A 21729-nucleotide genomic window follows, 5' to 3' on the forward strand; every position below is an offset into this window, starting at 1 on the left:
GAATCCAAAGTAATTCAGAATTTCACTTTGTGAGTGGTTCTTTTAAGAGATTGTTGCGGTTGTTGTAGCTAATAAATCATATTGACAGGAACAGAAATTAACTTTAGATGTGCGTTTGAACCGAAGCATCAGAAAACATGCAACAGGCTAAAGGTGTGAATTCTACACAGTTTTGCAACCTTAAAGGGCTCCACAGACTATTAAAATAAAATAGTGTATTGTTGCACAAAAGTGTGAGCATTTTAGTGACTTTTCCACATGCAACATTAGGTATCATAGATAGACCTTAATGACGATACTATCATTCACAATCTACAGTAGCAAAGCTAATATTTTGGAGCCGTAGTATAGCGATACTACCATAGGACCGGAAAACTGTGCTACCCGATAAGCTTGCATACATTTTTGGTCACATCCATAACTCATCTTTATATAATATTCCTTATTTAAAATCTAAAAAATGTTTACAGATTGATATTTTCTGATCCCATAACACTGTGGTTTGTTGTTTTGGAAGACATAAACAGATGTTTTAATATGATGTTAACATACTTTTTCTGTGTATTTATGTGTTAAGTGTTTACTGCATTTGTCACATCCATACTGCTGGAATTGCTCAAATGTTAAACTTGAGCACATATCTCATCCATTGTCATCTGTGCTTTAGAATTGAATCATGTTGAGGTGTGGTGTGTTTTGGAGAAAGAACTATTGATAGAGGCACCTGAGAAATACTGGATTTAATTATTATTTGTTTTTACTTTGACCAATCATCTTATTAACCACCACCTTCAGTGTGTAAACAGCAATCCATTATCGCAATACAACAGAAAGCAGGTCAGGTTCTTTATGTAAGGTTTTATTCATTTTTTGCACGTGGGAACTGATTTTTAATGATAAATTCTTAAAAATTCAAACAAATCTGCTGTGAGTTGTGAGGCTGGTAATTTCGATTGATGTCTAAGTGATTTCTGCCATAACTGATATTTAGTCCTCTCATTTTGTTAAAGGTTGATACTTACTTTCGGATAATGTCACTTTTTTCGTGCATTTAATATGAGGGATGATTAGGCCTGTCACAATAAAAAAGTTTTGTGTGCGATGTATCACAACAGATTTTTTTGTGATAAGGGACTAGGGCTGCACATTAATGGAAATACTTGACATTGCATTACCTTTTGTTTTTCAGTGACATACTGTACATTGCGATATGAAATATATTTCACCAGTTGGAATAACGGTTTACGGTTATTACGGTTATTAATAACGGTTTTTGAGAAGAATTCCCTATTTCAGGATGTTTTGGGCGATTTGTATAGGGGAGTGCATCTGCTTCGTTTATTAAAATGAACTTTAAAATAGATTTTTAGGGAGGGATGGGGGGCACACAAATAAGAGAAAAAAGAGCTTTATATTTGTCTGGTAAGTCTTAATGGCTGTTGGACACAAATATTTAAAAATCTAATAGAGCAATCCCATGCAAATGTCAACCTTGCCATGAAAAACTAAGCTTCAACCAAAACAGCGAAACCGTTTCTACATTTTTGGTGTAAGCAAGTATTTTACAGTACTTAAAAACTACTCAATACTGTCTCCATCAATGTTTCATTTCATTCATTTTTTGATGGCAGTGCGCCACACCAAAATTCATCCCACCATGGCTACATTACAGCTTCTCATTCAAAACATTCAGCCATTGTTGTTGTTTTTTGATAGTGGGTTATAATCGCACCAAAACTCATTAAAGCTAAGTGAATTATGCCGCTCTGTAGGTCTATAGTATGTCTTATAAATGTTGGAGAAATACTTGGTACATAAACGCACTAAATCGGGCTTCAGCAGCAGCTCTTGAGCAGCTTATATTTGAGGGGGCATGCAAGATTTTTTGTGCACGAGAAGAGGAAATCGGCGCGCGCATTAGGATACTCGTATTAGATAAATGCGATCTCAACTTGTAATACTGTTCTCAAGACATTTCTCCATTTGTCATTGAAATAAAGCCATAGGTAGTTGGTAGATTTGTGTAAAAGGCCTGCAGTCAGAGCTGGAAAAAATCCTAGGAAACACTGGTAAACACTGGAGTTCTGCTCTCTTCATTAGTTTCAAAAACACAGATTTCTTTACAATTCAAAACGGCATCATTGGATATCTTTTCTGCTGAAGAGACTGTTGTCCTAAAAAGCAAACAAAAAAATGTAAATAAAAAATCATACACATACCTTAGGAACGGTATTACAGAAAATTTAGGTGGTTTTAAAACCTTTGCTTTTCCAAACTGCGGTACACCTTGAAAATGGTTATCGTCAGGTTCCCCAGCTGTTTATCTTCTGAATTGTAAAACTGCTCTACAACTTAGTCATGGGCTGCGTCCGAAACCGCCTACTACTCAGTAGGTACTGTATTTGAATTTAAATGTAATACTTTGCCGTTAGAAAAGTACGTTCTATACAGTATGAATGTGAAAAGTATGAATGGAATTCGGACGTACTACATCCGCCATTTTGTCATGGTCACATGACCTACCTGCGTCAGTTGCGTCGCTTCACTTCCATTCATGAATTCTCTCGCGGGGCATTATGGGATAGCACAGCGTGCATAGGATGCGCACTCCAGAATCTCGCCGGAAGTAGTAAGTCATCCGGGTACTTCTCGCATTCTGATTTTCGAATTCTATGAATTCGGACATACTACTCGGCTTGCATACTGATTTTAGCCTACTATATAGTATGGAAGTATGCGGTTTCGGACGCAGCCCTGGACTATAATCTGTTACACTTTTGTACATATCTTGCAAGAAAATGTATTCTTTTGTTGTGGTCCTCTCCTAACATTCCCTCTGTCATTATGCGGATAAATCAGATTGCCATTTTCTTATCCTTGGAAAAACTGACTTATGACTTGCGTCAGAAATCTGATGATTTCTGGCGTATAGTGGAATCCTCTATGGGAGTTTTTGGAGAATGTATCTTGAAAGACTACTTTTTATTCAATTTTAATTTTAATTCATTTATTTTTTTGCTAATTTTACCCTTCACTAAAGACTTGAATTACCAGTCGATGGGCGATTGTATAATAGATGGCTATATTATTGTATATGATGACATGAAACACCTATACCACTGTTCTGTCATTGTAAATCTTTCAATCAAAAAAAAAAGAAAAAAAATGGTTATCGTCTCATGGGTTTAGGGTTGTTGTGTGGGTAGACGTTAATAAAATACAATAAATGCCAAAAGTTATAAATAATATAAATAATTTTGTTAACTTTCATCTGCAACCATATGCGATCTAGCAACAACCGCATGCAGTCTCAGCTTGCAAGCCCTTGATTATATTATTAACCGTGACATGTTATTATCATATAGTAACCCAAACCTCATCAGGCAACCAACCAGGAAAAACATGACAATAACTTTTAGAAATGCACCAATAACAACCACCTTCATATCGAAAAGTCTTTTTTAAGATAATTGACATGTTTATTAGAGTTATTTGTATTGTAACGTCTATGAAATCCAAATGTTTTGATTTATGTGATTTGAAAACATTAAGTGGGATTTTTAATGTCTGATGTTTTACTTTTTGTTCTTTTCCCATTTACAGATAAGCACACACCGCCCAGCTCATCAATAGAGGTGAGTCATTCTTTTCGCTTTGTTGAGGTGCCAGACTGGTTTTTGACTTTTGTGAAAAATGACTCATTCTGTTGCTATATTTGGCAATGGCAATCAGCTTGACAAGGCATCCTGAGGAAAAAACCCAGTTTTCTGCTGTTTGTTTGGCTTCTGAAGGTTTCGGCTGTGTGAATTAGGTGTGAGTGGTTTTTTGGGAGTCCCCGCATCTGTGGCAACCTCATTGTTTTGATGGTATTCATTAGCTGTTTCTTCTTTGTTGGCCTGACAGCAGTGTAGATCTCAAAGATTCAGTGTTTTTGGTCTCTATCGCTCCCTGCCACCCTGGGAAGTAGCCAAAGCTTTGCTGTAATCCATTCGGAAATAGTTTTCCCAAGCTTTTCACCACCAAGAGATCTCCTACCGTCTGACTTGGTCAGGACGAGACGCATTTACTGCCTATTCATTTTGTAAACAAAGAGAGTGCTGCACGTGTATATATATATATATATATATATATATATATATATATATATATATATATATATATATATATATATATATATATATGATGCTAAAATGTTTTATCTGAAATCTCTTGGCTGAATGTGATAGATTTTAAAATGCCCTCAGCGGTAACAGATGGGTCCACAGAGGGGATGCACACATGCAAGCTCTCGCCCCCCCACACACACACACACACACACAAACAGAAAAACACATGCGGCTGTGCATGCTTGCATTCAAGCCTTCTCTGAAGCAGATTATCAAGCGAGCACTGGATGGTAGACTCGTGACTGTGAATGGGAGGATATTCAGAGAGCAAAACAGCAGGGCTCTGCCTCATCTGCACACAAACACTATCTTATTTCCGATAAGGGCGATGCATAGCACAGATAAGCCATTTTGTAAACATTTATGAGGAGTGTGACAGCTTTCAATTAATAAGAGATTATGTCTAAGTGATTTTGGCTATATTTGAAATTCACCCTCTCATTTTGTGTAAAGTTGCTACTTACTTTATGCATTAAGTTTTGTAAAATTGTTACTCTTTTCCATGCATTTAACATGAGGGACGGTTATGCTTTTCACAATAAAAAAGTTTTGTTGTGTGCGTGATGTATCCCCACAGAAATTTTTGTGATAAGGGACGTTAATGTCATTTTTAGAGCATTTTATAGTTTCAATATTTTAGAAATTTTTGCAGACATTCACTTATAAATATATATATTTTAAAAAAAAATACAAACATAAAACTTACATTTTAACAATTAGACAATTAAAAAAAACGAAAAAACAACAAACAGTCATAAAAATAATAATTAAAAAAATATTAAACAAACTTTCCCCAACCAACAACCAACCATGAAATGGTAAAAGTAGGTACTAAAGGCATTGTATACATATTAAGCACAAGTTTGTTAAAAGGAAATAAAAGGGGAACTGATTTTTACAAAGTTTTGTCTATTAGGGTATGCCTGATTTTGTTCCAGATGTAATGTACCATTAACTCTGTCAGCCATAAATTAAGAGTTGGGTCTTCTTTTTTTTTTTCAAAACAAAAGGATACGTTTTTTGGCAGAGATCAACCCACATGAAACGAACTGTTGTTGTACCAATGCAAGTCTCAAAAATTCTTTGGAAACTCCAAATATAATTAATTTAGGATCTGGTTCAAATAGAATGTCTTAATGTATCTGGAAAAACTTGGAATATTTTGTTCCAGAAACTCTGTAATTTGGGACACATAGGAATGGGACAGGTTGAAATCTAAAAAACTGACGTTTGTCACACAATGGTGACAATTCTGGAAATATTCAGTTCAATTTCCACTGAATAATGAAGCCTATAAAGCACTTTTAAACTGACTCTTTAAAAAAGACGATGCCTTGTGTTAATAGTACATCTGTGAATCTGTTCCAGACTTGACTTTAATCCAAAATTTCTCTTGGAATTTCTCTTTTTAGAGCATTTTTTGCCACTGAATAATTATGATGCAACAGTAAAATGATAGTATAATAGACATAAACACTTTTAAGGAACAAAAACATTTAAATTCTTAATGTTAATAAAATTCTGTTGTGTGGTGTTTAATAAGTATGTCCTAATATAAGCTTTGACATTGGTGATGTTGAGTCTAAATGTCCTTGTATTAGAGCTTTACCAGTATTTGTGAATATATTTTGTACTTTTATGGAGGTGAGCTGCAGCAGAGCTCGTTTGGACGATGACTTTCAAACCGTCAGCAGTTTTCATGAAAATCTGAACATTTATCTTTTCTGTAGTAAAGAAGTTCCCTGAACCCGCCGGCTTCTCAAGCAGATTAGATGAGATGCAGCTAAAATATTTCTGCCCATTACATATTTTGTGACCAAATATTATTCAGGTCATGGCATGTATTAAGCTACAAGTCAATTTATTTATTATTGCGACAGACCTTGTGTTTTAACATTTTAAAGGATGTAAATGCACCGTGAAAGTATCATAAATTGGTATTTACTGCATTACATGTTACCAGAAGACAGCATTGTGTTAAAAATCTTTTTACTACAATTAAAACTAAAATTGTTTATGTTCTGCAAAAAATAATGTAATTATATTTTGATGCAGACATTATTGAGGACTTCTTTTCTCCCCTGCAATATCCCTGATAAGATTCTGTTTGTAAATTCAAATATAATAAAATAAAATCATACAAGCAATACTGCTGTTTTCCTGACAATCAGAGCGTGAGCAAATGCCATCACAAAAATATGATATTAATTGACATTTATTTGTACACCATAGTAAAAAAACAACCAAAAACACCCATTTAAAATGGTTTCAAATTAGGCAGAACAGTTTTTGTTTCTCAGATCAACTCTGATGAATCTCTTTCTGATCAAATCATTTGAGTCAGTGATTCAGTTATTGATTCACAAATATCATTCAGATCAATTTAGAAAAAAACCTGTTACTTCTGTTTTGTATATATTTTTGGTGTAACCATCGTGTAAGCAGGCCTCAAAGAACGGTACAAGTTCATGACCCTTTAAAGTTCCAAAACAGCCACGTTCACATTCTTACAAATATCCCCCTTTTTGTTTCAGAGAAATAATCATAAATTGTTATTTGGTGTCTTATATGTTGTTTCTCAGATCAATTCTGCAAGAGTTTACCTCTTGAATGGATCTCTTTTTTTGAACTGATCATTTGAGTCAGCGATTCAATGATCCATTTACAAATATCGTTTTGATACATTCGGATGATGGGATTTGTATATATTTTTGTTGTAAACATCTTGTGAGCAGGCTAGGGTTGTAACGGTATTAATTTTTCACGGTATGATAATCGTCTAAAACAATACCACGGTTTGACGGTTTCGCGGTATACGGTATGTTACAAAATAATAGAACAGTGAAGCAAATTTGACTTTTTCCAAATAATATATTTTTAGTTACTATAAACAACACCACTTACAATGAACAAATAAAAATAAGAAAATAATAAATAATGTGTCAAAGTCCAAATAAAGTCCAAATAAACATGGTGCGAATCCTCAGTAAAAATAGATATAAATATTTACTATACTATAAATAGTTACATAACGAAACTAGATTCAATATGGAACATCCTTAGGTTTTATGTGCCAGCATGGATATGGTTGTCTATGGATTTGGATATGGTTGTCTGCAATGCAGACAAACAGCTGCACCTTCATTTGCGTCTTTTGAAAACAGCGAGAGCAGCAGTTCGTCTTTGCTGTGTCACTGTTTTGTCATGTTTCTGTGCTGCTGTGCATGCAAAAGTACTTAGTATGAGAATTATTTCATGCAAAACTTTTTTTTTGCGTTTTATTTAGCCGCGCATAAATGTATGCCTATCTCTCATTCCGTGTTGTTCAAAAAGCTCAGTGTTGGTCCACAAACAAAAGCGAAACCTATGCTTATTGGTTGTGATATAGCGAGTTTGAACCAATCTGGGCATGGAGGAGGGACAATGCATCAATGTATCATGTCTGGTTTGTCCGGAGACACAGTGACGAGCGTTTCTTTGTCAAATCAGCGTTGTCAAATGTTGATGACGTAACCGCACTGATTCCGGAGCCTCTGAAAGTCCGCGAATGTTATGTGATACAGCACTGGAAAGCTGAGATTCTCTTCTTTATGCCAATCTTTGAATTGTATGAATCGGATCAGCGGATCAAAAGTTATTAAACATTTAAGAGCAATACTTATTTTTAGCCGCGGGCGGCTGTCTCGGTCTTTAAGGGTTAAAACCGTTGATATGCAATTGTTCATGGTATGATAATCGTGCACGTTCAAATCGTGGTAAACCGTCATACCGGTATATTGTTACAACCCTAGAGCAGGCCTTAGAGAACAGTTCATGATTCTAAGTTCCAAAAGAGCGATATTCACATTCCTCCAAAAATCTCCTTTTGTGTTTCAAAAAATAAGAAAGAAAGTCATACAGGTTTGTAATGACATGACGAGTAAATGATGACACTGTTCCTTTGTACATAATGCTTTATGTGTACACTTTCATGTTAGATCAGTGCTTTGGGCGGAGGCGGCCTTCTCTATATAAAGAGTGTGTGTGTGTGTACTCTGCTACTGCACCTCTCTCTCTCTCTCTCTCTCTCTCTCTCTCTCTCTCTCTCAGTGATCATATGATGTTGCATGTTTAAGACCTCGCCCTCATGGCCAAGTTAAGCTGAAATATTGGTGAACTGCTGTTTGCTTGACTCGCCACATCCACAGCCCCATCTGGCTGTGTCTCAGACCAAGGCTACCCACCCAGCAGTCTGACCTAATAGCAGTTTTTCCATGCAGATGTCTTCTTAAAGATCTGGTTTCAAACAGGCCTCCTAAAGGCAGCATCATAATGTCTTGCCTAGTGATCGAGAACAAATACTTTAAGTTTTAGAACAAGCTTTAGAAAGCGAAAGCAAAAGTTGATTCTTGAACATTTTTTAGATTTAGAACCCGGGACGGACAGATTTTTTAATCTAATTAATTTTTTTATTTTTTAGCCCTAAAAAGGAGCACATCTGTAGGTCTGCAGAGCACGTGAGATTGTGGGAGTGTTGACAGGTCTCACGTACACAGAACGAAATGGTTAAACAAGAGAAGATTTTCCACTAATTTACCGATTGTGGATGTTTGGTCATATTGAGCAGATACAAAATTGTAGAAGGATGATCATAATAGTAAAAAAAAAAAAAAAGTGTCACTAAATGTACTTGGGCGGCTGTTAATATACCTGGGTGGCCCGCCCAAGTATAAAGTTTATATGTGAGAAGCACTGCATTATTCAATTTTTTTTAAGTATTTAGTTTTTTTGTAAAATGTAAACTTTATTTTAGCTTTATTTATATATTTTTAAAATTGATTTAATTTTTGCTAATAGTAACATTGGCCTAATGTCACTGGCCCAACGAAGATCAAATCTTTTCCGCTGCCTTAAAGGGCCATGACACCCCCCACAGGGGTTAAAGTCTACTTCAGAATTTTTTCAAAAGATGCATGATTATTGGGCGTGGAGCTCCGCGAGCATAGGGCAGGAGTGGGCGGGGCCAGCAGGGGAGAAGGAGGGGAGCAAACAACTGTTGATGTCAGTTAGCTCACAAATTGAGACAAACCGTGAGGAGACGCATGAGTTTATAGTTTACAAAGATAAAATGCAAAGAAATAAATAGTAATTTAATGCCCTGCTACATTTGTTATTCGTAATTTCATATACAGACAACCACAATTTATATCATTATAAAGATAAGTGTGTTCATGTAAACACTATAAATGAGGACTTCTCCCTCAATCCCTGGGTCTGAATCATAGATCTAAATGCAGACTCAGTGCAGCAGGTCTCCTGACCTGATACAAGACAACATCCGCCATTCTCCAATTCTCGTACTGCTCTCCCGACAAAAATGCTTGCATCACACACACAGCTTTGCTGTATGATCAGCCCTGACAGGATCGCAGGGAAAAACATGCAACAAACCCCGTGGATTATGGAAACAAACACATACGAGCCTTCATAAATGGCTACTGCGTGCCCGTGGGTCCGTGTCTCACAGCTTGAGCTTGGCACTGGTCTGGCAGGTCTGCGTCTGCCTTGCCTTCCGAAAGCGCGTGCTGTCATGCTCTCATGAATAATTAAGCAGCCGGCTCTTCTCATAGGATAAGGAAATTCCGCTTTGAATAATAATGAGAAACCGACGCATCATCATTGCACTTGTGGTACTTCGCTACGTCGCCGATTTTGATCCCGCCCCAAAATCATTTTAAACCCGGAAGCTGAAATTAGCTGACAAAAGCTCAAAATTATCCAGTTTTCCCCACAATTAAAGCTGACAGGTGCTAACATTGTCTTAGCTGATGCTCAACACACACAAATCTGTTAAAAAGATAAAAAAAAGTTCTCCAGGGTGTCCTGAACCTTTAAAAAACACTTTGATGAAGAGGGAACTCTTATACACCAATGAGTGATGCAACAGACAGTTAAAATTTAAATTATTAAACCCCCTTTGATTTTTTTTTCTTTTTTTTTTCTTTTTGAATTATTTCCCAAATAATATTTAATAGAGCAAAGGAATTTTCACAGTATGTCTGATATTTTTTCTTCTGGAGAAAGTCTTAAAAAAACATTTTAAGGTCATAATTATTAGCCCCTTTAAGCTATATATTTTTTGCTAGTCCACAGAACAAACCATGTTCATACAATAACATGCCTAATTACCCAAACCTGCTTAGTTAACCTAATTATCCTAGTTAAGCCTTTAAATGTCACTTTGTGGTTGTGTATAGAAGTGTCTTGAAAAATATCTAGTAAAATATTTTTTACTGTCATCATGGCAAAGATAAAATAAATCAGTTATTAGAAATTATTTATTTAAACTATTGTTTTTAAAAATGTGTTGAAAAAAATCTCTGTTAACAGAAATTGGAGAAAAAATAAACAGGGGGCTAATAATTCTGACTTCAACTGTATATTCAGCTTTAACACGCATCCATAATCGCTCTCTTAAAATGACCTGCAAGTTATTTATCATTAGTAAACACTTAAGTGTGATTTGTCAATCCCGAATCATATTGACCTATCCTCAAAGTGGTGTTGATTGGGGAAGTGTGCTCTGTTGGGCTCCATCCGGCCCTCTCTGGCCTTTGGCAATTCCTGGGACACAATGAAACAAGCTGACCCGATTTTCCCCATTAACTCAGTACTACTGGCAGGACTCTGTGCTTTATAAATAGGGGAATAGCAATCACATTTAGATGCCTTGGCTTCTCACCAGGGACCTTCAGTTAAAAACAAACCCACTCCATCAAAATCAGACTCGGTTTCCAAGTTCCTTCTCATTCCCTCGATTCACATCCACCAATTAATCATTTAAATGTTTTTTTTTTTTACTGACAAGCACAGAGGGATGAAAGATTCTGATGTTGATTTTGACAGCTCATTGTAAATTTGTAAGGATCGTCGAAATTGAACAAAGCACAATAAAAGAGACATCACTGTCCGTTCTACCTTTTATAAATGTAAAACAGGCTCCAAAAATTAAAATAGATAACCAATGGATAAAACATACTCTAAAAATTTGGAATAAAATAAAAAAAATGTTTGGGGGTCCAGAATCTATATCCAGGGCCATGCCTATAGTAGGAAACATTGAGTTTCTCCCATCTGTGTGGGATGGTGGATTTAGAATATGGGCAGATAAAGGTCTTATAACAATAAATCAGTTATTCGTTGGAAAAGAAATTAAATCATTCTCACAACTCCAAGAACAATTTAATATTTCACCAAAAGATATGTATAGGTTCTTCCAAATAAGACATTACATTAAAAACCATAAAGAAAAAGCTCTAATCATGCAAGAACCAAATAAAATAGAGGAATACTTCATAAATATTACAGAAAAAAAACACTCCAGCTAAAAATCATGTCTCCCATTTATACAAAAGATTACTAAATAATACTGTACAAAATACCGATCACGTTAAAGGAAAATGGGAACTAGAACTAAATACCATAATCGAGGATGAGGTCTGGACTGAGTTATGTGAAGGATGTCATAAAGGAATTAATAGTCAATTGTGGAAAGAATTTGATTGGAAAGTAAAAATGAGGTACTTTAATACTCCTTTTGTAATTTCTACATACGTAAAAGGACCATCGGAAGCTTTATGTTGGAGAAAATGTGGTAAAATTGGAGTCCATACCCACATTTTTTGGAACTGTCCTACGATTCAAGAGTTTTGGAAAAATGTTAAAAAAGAAATAGATAATATATTAGATAGGGAGATACCCCTCGATCCAGTTGTGTGTTTACTGGGAGCACTGCCCAAAGAGATGTTTGATAAGGAAGCAAGATTTGTCCTAAGGATATTATTACTGGTTGCAAAAAAATGATAACAGTACATTGGATGGAAGAAAGTTCTCCAAAAGTGTCTCAGTGGATTCAGAGACTTAAACAGGTCTATATAATGGAAAAAATGACTGCATGTCTACAGATGAAAACTGATATTTTTCTAAGGAGGTGGAAAAGTATTACGACATATTTGGATATGTATATTTAGAGATTGCTTAACCTCACCTTAACATGACTGTTATTTGATGTAACTACTATGCAATACAATGTAACTTGATGTACAGATGTATCCCCTGGAAAGTAATTATGATGGCAACACCTTTTATTTAAATTTTTTTATTTTCTTCTTTATTTTTTATTATTATTATAATTTCATTATTTTTATTTATTTATTTTTTTAGGTACCCCCTCGTGTGTAAGGGGTAAAAATTTTTGGGGAAGGGGTTGTTCTGTAAAATAAATATATAGAAAAATCTTAAATAAAAAGTTAAAAAAAAAAAAAAAATTTGTAAGGATCACCGTGTTTTCTTCCCCAAGGTGCAGAGACCAAGAAGATTAAGCCCAAGATTCAGTCCAGTGGCTAAAAGGGGATTATCAGACCTCTTAATGAGAGTTTCTTAACACTACAGGTCATATACCTGTCCCGAGTGAGATACTACTGTTATGACTGAAGCATTCTTTTTACAGTGGAGTTGGAAGTTATAGAAGCTGCTTCAAGGAGCTGCTTTACCTTGTTTGCTGTGTGACAGCAGACAGTAGCTGGATATCTCCATCCACCTATTTTTATGTGCATTTTGGATATGCGAATAAAAAAATGTTTTTTGAGACGCCAAAATGTGCATAAGTTTTGGAAATGCCCATGAAATATGCATACGCATAACTGAATAGGACAAACATTTTATTTGATAAGAAAACCACTTTTATCGAACAAATTCCAGTATGCACATTAAAAAAAGTCATGTGATTTTGTTATAAGGGTTCATGTGATGATGATAATGTCTGTGAATGGACAAACCAGCAGGCTGAGCACACTGTAAAACATCTGAAATGTTGTTTTGGTCATTCTAAAGTGCCTTAACCTATCAGTATAAGTGTAATTATATATAATTACCTCAAGATCTGTCAAGAGTATCTGTGCTCCGCATCTCAGGCCTTCACACGTTCATTGTGTGTCAGCACATTGTCTTAGCCGCAAGTAGTTCATTAAAAAGGAAAAGATTCACAAAGCTTCTCCAACCTCAATAAATCAGTTTTTACTGTTGATATTTGGCGCCAGTTAATTTAGGAAGTGACAAATTTGTTCTCTTTGACTCAGATGGATGGAAACGATGCTTTACTCGCACATATTTTATGCGATATTCCAGTTTTGTGCATCAATTTAATTCACAATTTTGAATGGAACCATAGCTAATGTCACGTGCGGAAGGAACCGCATGTTGCTGAATGAGCTTCTGATGAACTCTATCTGCAGAAAATGTCCTCCAAAGTTCACCTCTGCTGACTTCCTAACACACTTTGGGTTCAGACTTTCTCTAGTTTGATGACAAACATAACGTTTACCTTTTTGGAGCAGTTTTCCTTCAACACAACAAAGATTAGATAAATTCAATATTTGCTTATTGGTATTCTTCCTATTACCCCATCCACTTATATATAGATTTTTTGTGGATGATGTTTTTTTTAGGGCACTAGGTGTCTAATACCTGTCTTTGTGGATGCTTTTAAAAAGCACATTCAAATGCACAGCATTATAAAAATGTTAAATGAAGAAAACTTTGAGCTTTAGACATGATTTGGGTGATGGGTTGAATGGTGGAAGTCTGTTAAACACCTGTTTAGACTTCTGTAAATTCCCAGAATACTTCAAACCCCAACAGGGTTTTACAATCCTTTTCTGAAAACACCTCGTCCCTCTAATTTTTTTTATTGGAGAACTCATTCGTTAGTTGTGGTCTAGATGCTCTCGTGGTTTAATCCCCGGAGGTTTTCTTTATCACTGCACAAAGCCTGTTTCTTTCACCTCACTGCATAACTTTCCCAGCTCAGCTGACTGTGTGTATGTGTGTGTTTGCGTGTAAGGATGAGGTAAAATGTGTGAGTACTTCAGCTCGGTCACATACAGCCTTGACGCACAACCATCATTTTCCCATTCGCATTTAGAGCCAATTTACGCACAACCATCATTTTTTTACACGCGTAATAAGCCTCAAGAAACACGATGGTCTTATTTAGGACTTTGTCTTGTGCTTTTTCTGATTATCTGTAGTTCAGCTGGTTCACACAGTTACAGAACCAAAAATAAAGGCATGTTCTTGACCCATTTGTTTGGGCCAGTCCTGATAATTACGTAAACCCTTTCTCTAATAATTTATAGTAAGGTCACATTTGTTCAGATATATATATATTACCAGAAACTATGCATAAAATATACTTCTATAGCCATTTAGTTAATGTTAGTTTCAACATTTGCTAGTGTATTATTGTTGAAAATATTCTGTCTAGAATTCTAATGTAGTTTAAAATACAATACAAACTTTATTGTCAGACTTGTATCTGAATTGATTCTTGCCTAACAGCATGTTACATACTCCTTAAAAAAGGGAAAAAGGTCGTCGCAATAGCCTAGTGGTTAGCGCGTCGACATATGATGCAGTAGCATGTCAGGGTGTCCCGTGTTCGAATCCCGGCTCGAGGACATTTCTCTACCCTACCCCCTCTCTCTCTCTCCAACTTCGCTTCCTGTCTAAATACTGTCCTATCTAATAGCAAATAGCAAAAAGGCCAAAAATAAATCTTAAAAATAGGGAAAAAGGCACAATACACGTACATAGACCAAAAAATATATATTTATCAAAAACCTATTTTTTATTATTGCTGTCAGTAAAGTAGTGTTTGTTTTAATTAAAATGTTTAAGCATTTTAATATTAAAAATCTTAAATCTAATATGTAAATGTTATTTCAAAATAGAAAATCTATTATTATATACATTTTTAAGTCATTGTTATTGTTATCATCATCATCATCATCATCATCATCATCATTCTATGTGAAATATTTACAAAAATACATTTATTAAACCACTCTGAACTAAACTAAACAAAACACCAACTCTGGACTTTACTTGAACTATGTTCAGCTGCTTTGACACAATCCATATTGTGAAAAGTGCTATATAAATAAACATGAGCTAATTTGATATTTAATCACATTTAACATTATAATTATAACAAGGCATATATGCATTGTATGTATAAGACAATGCTGTGTTGCTGTGCTTTTGGTGCTGATGAAGGTCACTGAAGCGTGTGATGTAATGCAGTGATGTGCGAAGTCCAGTCTAGACTATGATGAAGTTTCATTCTTCACAATTTGTAAACGTCATCCTTTATATACATGACTTATGAACCAAGAACTGATATATCAATATTTGGATAATTTCACAAAATAATACATGCATGCACACCTTGAGTTTTTAATGGCCCCTAGAACTCAAGGTGTATGCGAGCTGTCACTGGGGCGGTTCCCTTTTAAAAGGTACATATTTGTACTTAAAAGGTCCATATTGGTACCTCAAAAGTATATATTAGTACCTAAACATTTTAAGAGGAACACTTTTATATTTTTTAGGTACTATTATGTACTCTTGAGTATTAAATTGTACTATTTAGATTGCAAAAAGTTACTAAAATTAAACAAAAACTGTTGAGTATTACCAATTTATTAATGTAAAATGATTTGAATAGTGGATTTTTGAGTCTGTAACCTGTAGTTTCTGTAAGTGAATGGTTAATCAACCAACTGAATTGCTTTAAAGTGATGATTTATGCTGTTTTGGCAATGAAGCAACCTCATAAATTTATCACATCTTTTCCCAGAGGATTTCAGGGGTTGTGAATAGCAAAGTGAGATGAATGGGTTTAGGCTCAGATCGTTGGATAGATGGAGCTCACCGGGGCTCTGGATTTAACATCTTTGTTTGTTTTTTCTTTAATACTCTCTCTTTTCTGTCTGCTGTGCTGAGAGTGACTGCAGCCACAGAACTGTATGTTTAGATAGTTACTTAAAATACCTTATTATTTGTAGATAAATGTTATACATTCATATATATTAATTGTATATTACATATATTGAAAATGTGTTCCCTTAAACAGCATTGGAACTTTAATTTGAATATTTCTGGGTTTTTCTTTCCCCCAATTTTAATGTTTCTGGACATTGTTTAATGGTTAAATTGTAAGCATGCATGTATATATATATATATATATATATATATATATATACATATATATATATATATATATATATATATATATATACATATATATATGGGGTATAATGGTTCTCAAAAATCACGGTTCGATACGACACAGTGGTGTCATGGTTCGGTATGTTTTCAATACAGCCAGAGGATTTCTCTAATTTAAATTTTTTTTTATGTTTTAAAACTAACACCATTAAAGTATTATATTTTGTACTTCTTCTCTTTTATCTTTATAGATATTCGTCTGAATTGAATCGCTCGGTTGGTAATGTGTACTGTCTCGGTATACACACACACACACACACACAGACACACACAGTTGAAATTAGAATTATAAGCCCCCTTTGAATTTTGTTGTTCTTCTTTAAATATTTCCCAAATAATGTTTAATAGAGCAAGGAATTTAATAATATTTTTTCTTCTGGAAAAACTCTTTGTTTTTTTTTGGTTAAAATAAAAGCAGCTTTTATTTAAAAAAAAAAAAAACATTTTAAGGTCAATATTATTAGCCCCTTTAAGCTATATATTTTTACCGATAGTCAACAGAACAAACCATCATTATACAATAACTTGCCTAATTACCCTAACATGCACAGGTACCCTATACCTAGTTAAACCTTTAAATGTCACTTTAAGCTGTGTAGAAGTGTCTTGAAAATCATCTAGTCAAATATTATGTACAGTACTGTCATCATGGCAAAGATAAAATAAATTAATTATTAGAAATGAGTTATAAAAACTGTTATGTTTAGAAATGTTTATTCTCATATGCTAAACAGAATTTGGGGAAAAAATAAACAGGGGGGCTAATAATTCTGACTTCAACTGTATGTATGTACAAAAATATTTTTCATTAATCCAAGTTTCCAAATTTCATTAATCAGTTAAGAATTGAACAACAATATTTTTTTCTGGATTTATAAAGTAATATAAGTTTGTATTTAAAATAAATGAAAGTACAAATCAAATGAAAGTAGAAAATATGAATCTTTTGGAACTGTTGAATAACATTAAAATAAAATGCAAGGTCTTTTAGGTCCATATATTCATGTAGTTGAAGATTATATATTCATGTAATGTTAAAGTGAAACAGCAGAAACTGAAAACTTTACAAATGTCTCATGTGGTTGATTATGTGTGTAGTAAAGGAAACCTAACACTCTTTTATAGCAAATTTAAACAACTGTATTTTTAAAAAACATGTCAAAATTAGGTTACAGCGTCGGGGCAGTCACAGAGGGATTTTATCTTTCATTTCCACTGTGAAACTCAATTAAGGTCAGTGTGAGGTGAATAGGAATGATATTTTGTCCCTGTGTTGGTACAGTAGCTCAAGTCGTCCCCCTGTCAGTCTGTGTTTGAGACAGTGAGTCTGTGTTCATCTGAGGAAACTAATGTCCACCTTGCTGTAGGGCTCTGGATGTAGCCCAGATTGTTATGTAACCGTTCGCTTTGTCTGTTTCATTCACTTTCTCGTAGTGTTTTGTCATCAGTTCTTTTACTCTCAGCAGTTCATCTCTGTGCCAGTCCACCGCAGAGATCCCAATGTTCCTGGGACACAGTCCTTAAATGCCCCTTAAATGGCGTTGTGTTCTTACACCGCATATGACACTGGTTGGAAGTCGTATGCGAAAAAAAAACAAAAAATGTTCAGCAATGTACTGCAATATTTTAAGTAGAAAACGAGTATGAATACTTAGGAGCCAACCAACAATGTTGAAGTGGATTTAAGATAAATCAATATTTGTTTAAAACTCTTTTAATAGGGAGTGTTAATTAACAATTTGACCAATAAATCAAATAGGGCTGCTCGATTATGGGAAAAATCTAAATCACAATTATTTTGGTTATAATTGTAATCATTCAAAACGATTATCAGTTGAGGACAAAATTATTCGCCCTTTTGTAATTTTTTTTTATATATAAATATTTCTCAAATTATGTTTAACAAAGGATTTTTTCACAGTATTTCCTATAACATCTTTTCTTCTAGAGAAAGGTTTATTTGTTTTATTTCGGCTATAATAAAAACAGGTTTAAATATTTTGAAACCTGTTTTAAAAGCTCAATATTGTTAGCTCCTTTAAGCAATATATATTTTTGATTGTCTGCAGAAGAAACTACTGTTATACATTGACTTGCCTAATTACACTAATAAGCCTTTGAATGTCACTTTAAGCTGAATGCTAATATCTTGAAAAATATCTAGTAAAAATTATGTGCTGTCATCATAGCAAAGATAAAATAAATCAGTTATTAGAGATGAGTTATTAAATCTGTTATGTTTAAACTGTGCTTTAAGCATCTTCACTGTAAGAAAAAAACTTTAGCTACCAAAGTTCTTCAGTCAAGAGCAGTGAGGGATTTTGTCCTTCTGTTGTTTGATTAACATTTAAAACAGTCAGCAGCAGGAATATTGCGCACTGTCATTTTAAGAATAGTGCGGCTCTGAAATGGTTTCTTTTTCATGTGTTTTTTGATTTTTAACTTGTTTGTTTATTACACAAATGAGGGTTAATATGAATAATCACTAAGCACTGCGCTCTGACACAAATGTGCATGTATTTGACCATTAAAGCGTATAGTATATGATGGAATAATTGTTTATATTGATTAATGATTTTTCATAATCGTTAGAAGCCAAAATTGAAACCGCATTTTTGATTAATTGCACAGCCCTAAAATCAAATTAGACTTGTGATTTTTATGACACCAATTAATGCCTTATTCCTGAACAGCTCATATTTTCCTTAAATACCAGTTGCCTGTGCGTGCTCCCGGGTGACCCGCACCTGCTCGGGATTTGCGCTCTTGTCCTGGTATGTCAGTTGTTCTGTTCACTGCATGGTGTTTTCGTTCTTAGCATGTCAGTTTAGGTGGTTTTGGTTGCCACTGGGGTCGGAGCATGCATGTTGTATGTGTGAGTTGCACTGTAAGTGTTTTTATTTATCGTGTACTCGTGTCTAGCGTTTAGTTTTTCGTTGGTGTGGTGTTAAGCATGTGATTCATGTGATTCATGTTTATGTGCACCATGTGCTTTAATTTCATGTTTTATGTGATCACACAGTTAATGAGTTCTCTCGTTGGCTGCACATTCTAGTCCTGTTTTACGTGAGCACATGGCTTGTGTTGCGTTTTTGTACCATGTGCTCTCCTGTATGTTGCAAAGGTCGTCGTTGTTCATCATACGCCATCATACGCCGTATGCCACTCTTTTTTTTGTCAAGTCTTGTCTAAACCTTGTCTGACCTGTCCTGGCAGCCTAGCCACGTTTATGTTTTGTCTTTTAGATCATGTTTTCCACCTTGGGGTTGCTTTTGTTGCCTTTTTTAATATAATGAATAAATACCCATTATTGACTGCAATTGATTCCTTGTTCTTTCCCCACACCTCTGACTGTGACTATTTATTTTCATAAATATTGTGTGTGTGCGTGTGTGTGTGTGTGTGTGTGTGTGTGTGTGTGTGTGTGTGTGTTGTGTGTGTGTGTGTGTGTGTGTGTGTGTGTGTGTGTGTGTGTGTGTGTGTGTGTGTGTGTGTGTGTGCGCGTGTGTGTGAGTCTGTGAGTCTGTGTCTGTGTGTGTATACGAGCGATTCCAAGCAAATGTCAACCTTGCTATATAAAAAAAAAAGTTTCCAACAAAATACTGTAACCATTTTTATGATTTTTGTGTTAGCAAGTATTTTACAGTACTTTAGACATACTCAAAAATATCTCTGTGTATGTTTTTAAACAACTTTATTTACCAAAGTCACACAAATGGCAATTTCACACCAGTCACATCTATAACAAAGCTTTTTCCTCATAAATGCAAAAAAATAAATAAATAAAATAAAATCAATCATGTTTGTTCTATAGTGAGTCAACTCTTATCCTGTTGATCAGCATAGTTTTTTGGGGGTTGTGCAGTTTAATTCACAGAATTTCTACAAAGTACTGTATGTTGTATACTGTGAACTTGCATACTTTTTTCGTCACATCCGTAATGCATGTTTATTTTTCTCATTTAAAGTACAAAACATGTTTACAGATTGATATTTTTCTGATCTCAAAACTCTGTGGTTAGTACTTTTGAAAAATATAAACAGATGGTTAAATATAATGTTTATATAAACTTTCTATGCAAACTTGTGTTTTGAGATTTTACTGCAAATGTCACAACCATAACGCTGGAATTGCTCATATATATGCTGTTATTTGACAATAGGTTATGATTATATTTTATGCATATGCATCTCCACAAATTTATCCCAATCATTCTAAAATTATGATTTCTTTTCAAAAAGAGCTCTGCTGAAATTGTATTCATATAGCAGTATACAACAGTCCACATGTTTGAAAATGTCTCAAGACAAAAATAGGTATTGTGTTGTTCAATATAGGGCAGCTTTGATGAAAGTATTTAAACTACTTCTAATGTTGACTATACCGTATATCACATAAAGCTTGTTTTCCCCCTAATGTCATCTATTTGTAATGAGTATAGTGGAAACTTACATTTCACACTATTGATGTAGTTTATCTATTGCTGAAACAAAGAATCAAACTCACTTTGTTTTATTTGATTCATATACAGTGAGTGACATTTCAAAATGACCACTACCGTCGCTTGTGAGACCGCCAGGGGACAAAAGGATTATTAAAATGTATTTAGGTCTAACAGGGCATCACAGTGGCTCAATGGCTAACGCTGGCGCCACACAGCAAGAAGGTCACTGGTTCGAGTCAGCTGGCATTTTTGTGTGGAGCTTGCATGTTCTTTCCGTGTTGGCGTGGGTTTCTTTTTGGTGCTCCGGTTTCCCCCACAGTCCAAAGACATTCGGTATAGGTGAATTGGATAAACTAAATTGGCTGTAGTGCAGTGGCGATCCCTGATGAATAAAGGGACTAAGCTGAAAGAAAATGAATGAAGAATGAATGAATTTAGCCATAACGGCAGTTTGCAAATGCGGTGGTGAATGTGGCGGTAGAGGGAACACATTGAACTGTTACCATCTGCATGTGATTATTAAGCATCTATCCAAGTTCCTCAAGGTGTGATTAAGGGCCATGTGTTTTGATCCTTATGCATGGTTAGCAAACCATCTACAAGTTCATCCTCAAGAGTTTGTGTAAAATAGAGAAGAACGTTGTTGTTCTGCTCATCTCCAGTGGCTCATCTCCATATGATGCTGGGAAAATGGTGAAGCATCTTTGCCTCAGAGCAGTGATGTCATGTGAGAAGGACTCAGAGAACAGTAGCCTGTGTCTTCCTTGTTTTGCACAGCGTGAGACAGATAGAGGTCGGGAAAAGGAAAACAACCACGTTTTACAGTGAGTTTGGACATAGTGAGTTAAATGAAATATCCTCCCAAAGTACAATTGAAGTCAGCATTATTAGCCCTCCTGAATTATTAGCCCCCCTGTATATTTTTCCCCAATTTTTGTTTAATGCAGAATATATTTTTTTCACCAATAATGACTAATTTCTGATTTTTCTTTTATTTTTGCCACGATGAC

The 21729-nt window shown here is 34.9% G+C and overlaps 1 protein-coding gene across 20 annotated transcripts in view; it reads left to right on the forward strand.

Annotated features, from left to right (window-relative positions):
- The window catches only part of spire1a (spire-type actin nucleation factor 1a), a 98539-nt gene that overhangs the window by 9688 nt on the left and 67122 nt on the right, over positions 1-21729 (forward strand). For all 20 annotated transcript variants that reach the window (XR_015515972.1, XR_015515973.1, XR_015515976.1 and 17 more), the window contains exon 2: positions 3604-3635. Coding sequence is in view for 10 of the 20 variants with exons in the window: in XM_087294515.1 (XP_087150641.1) it covers positions 3604-3635 (32 nt within the window). In the remaining 10 variants the exon portion in view is untranslated. The remainder of the gene's footprint in view (positions 1-3603; positions 3636-21729) is intronic.

The sequence above is a fragment of the Danio rerio genome, chromosome 19 (genome assembly GCF_052040795.2).
Source record: "Danio rerio strain M-AB ecotype USA chromosome 19, GRCz13ab, whole genome shotgun sequence".
Lineage (NCBI taxonomy): Eukaryota > Metazoa > Chordata > Actinopteri > Cypriniformes > Danionidae > Danio > Danio rerio.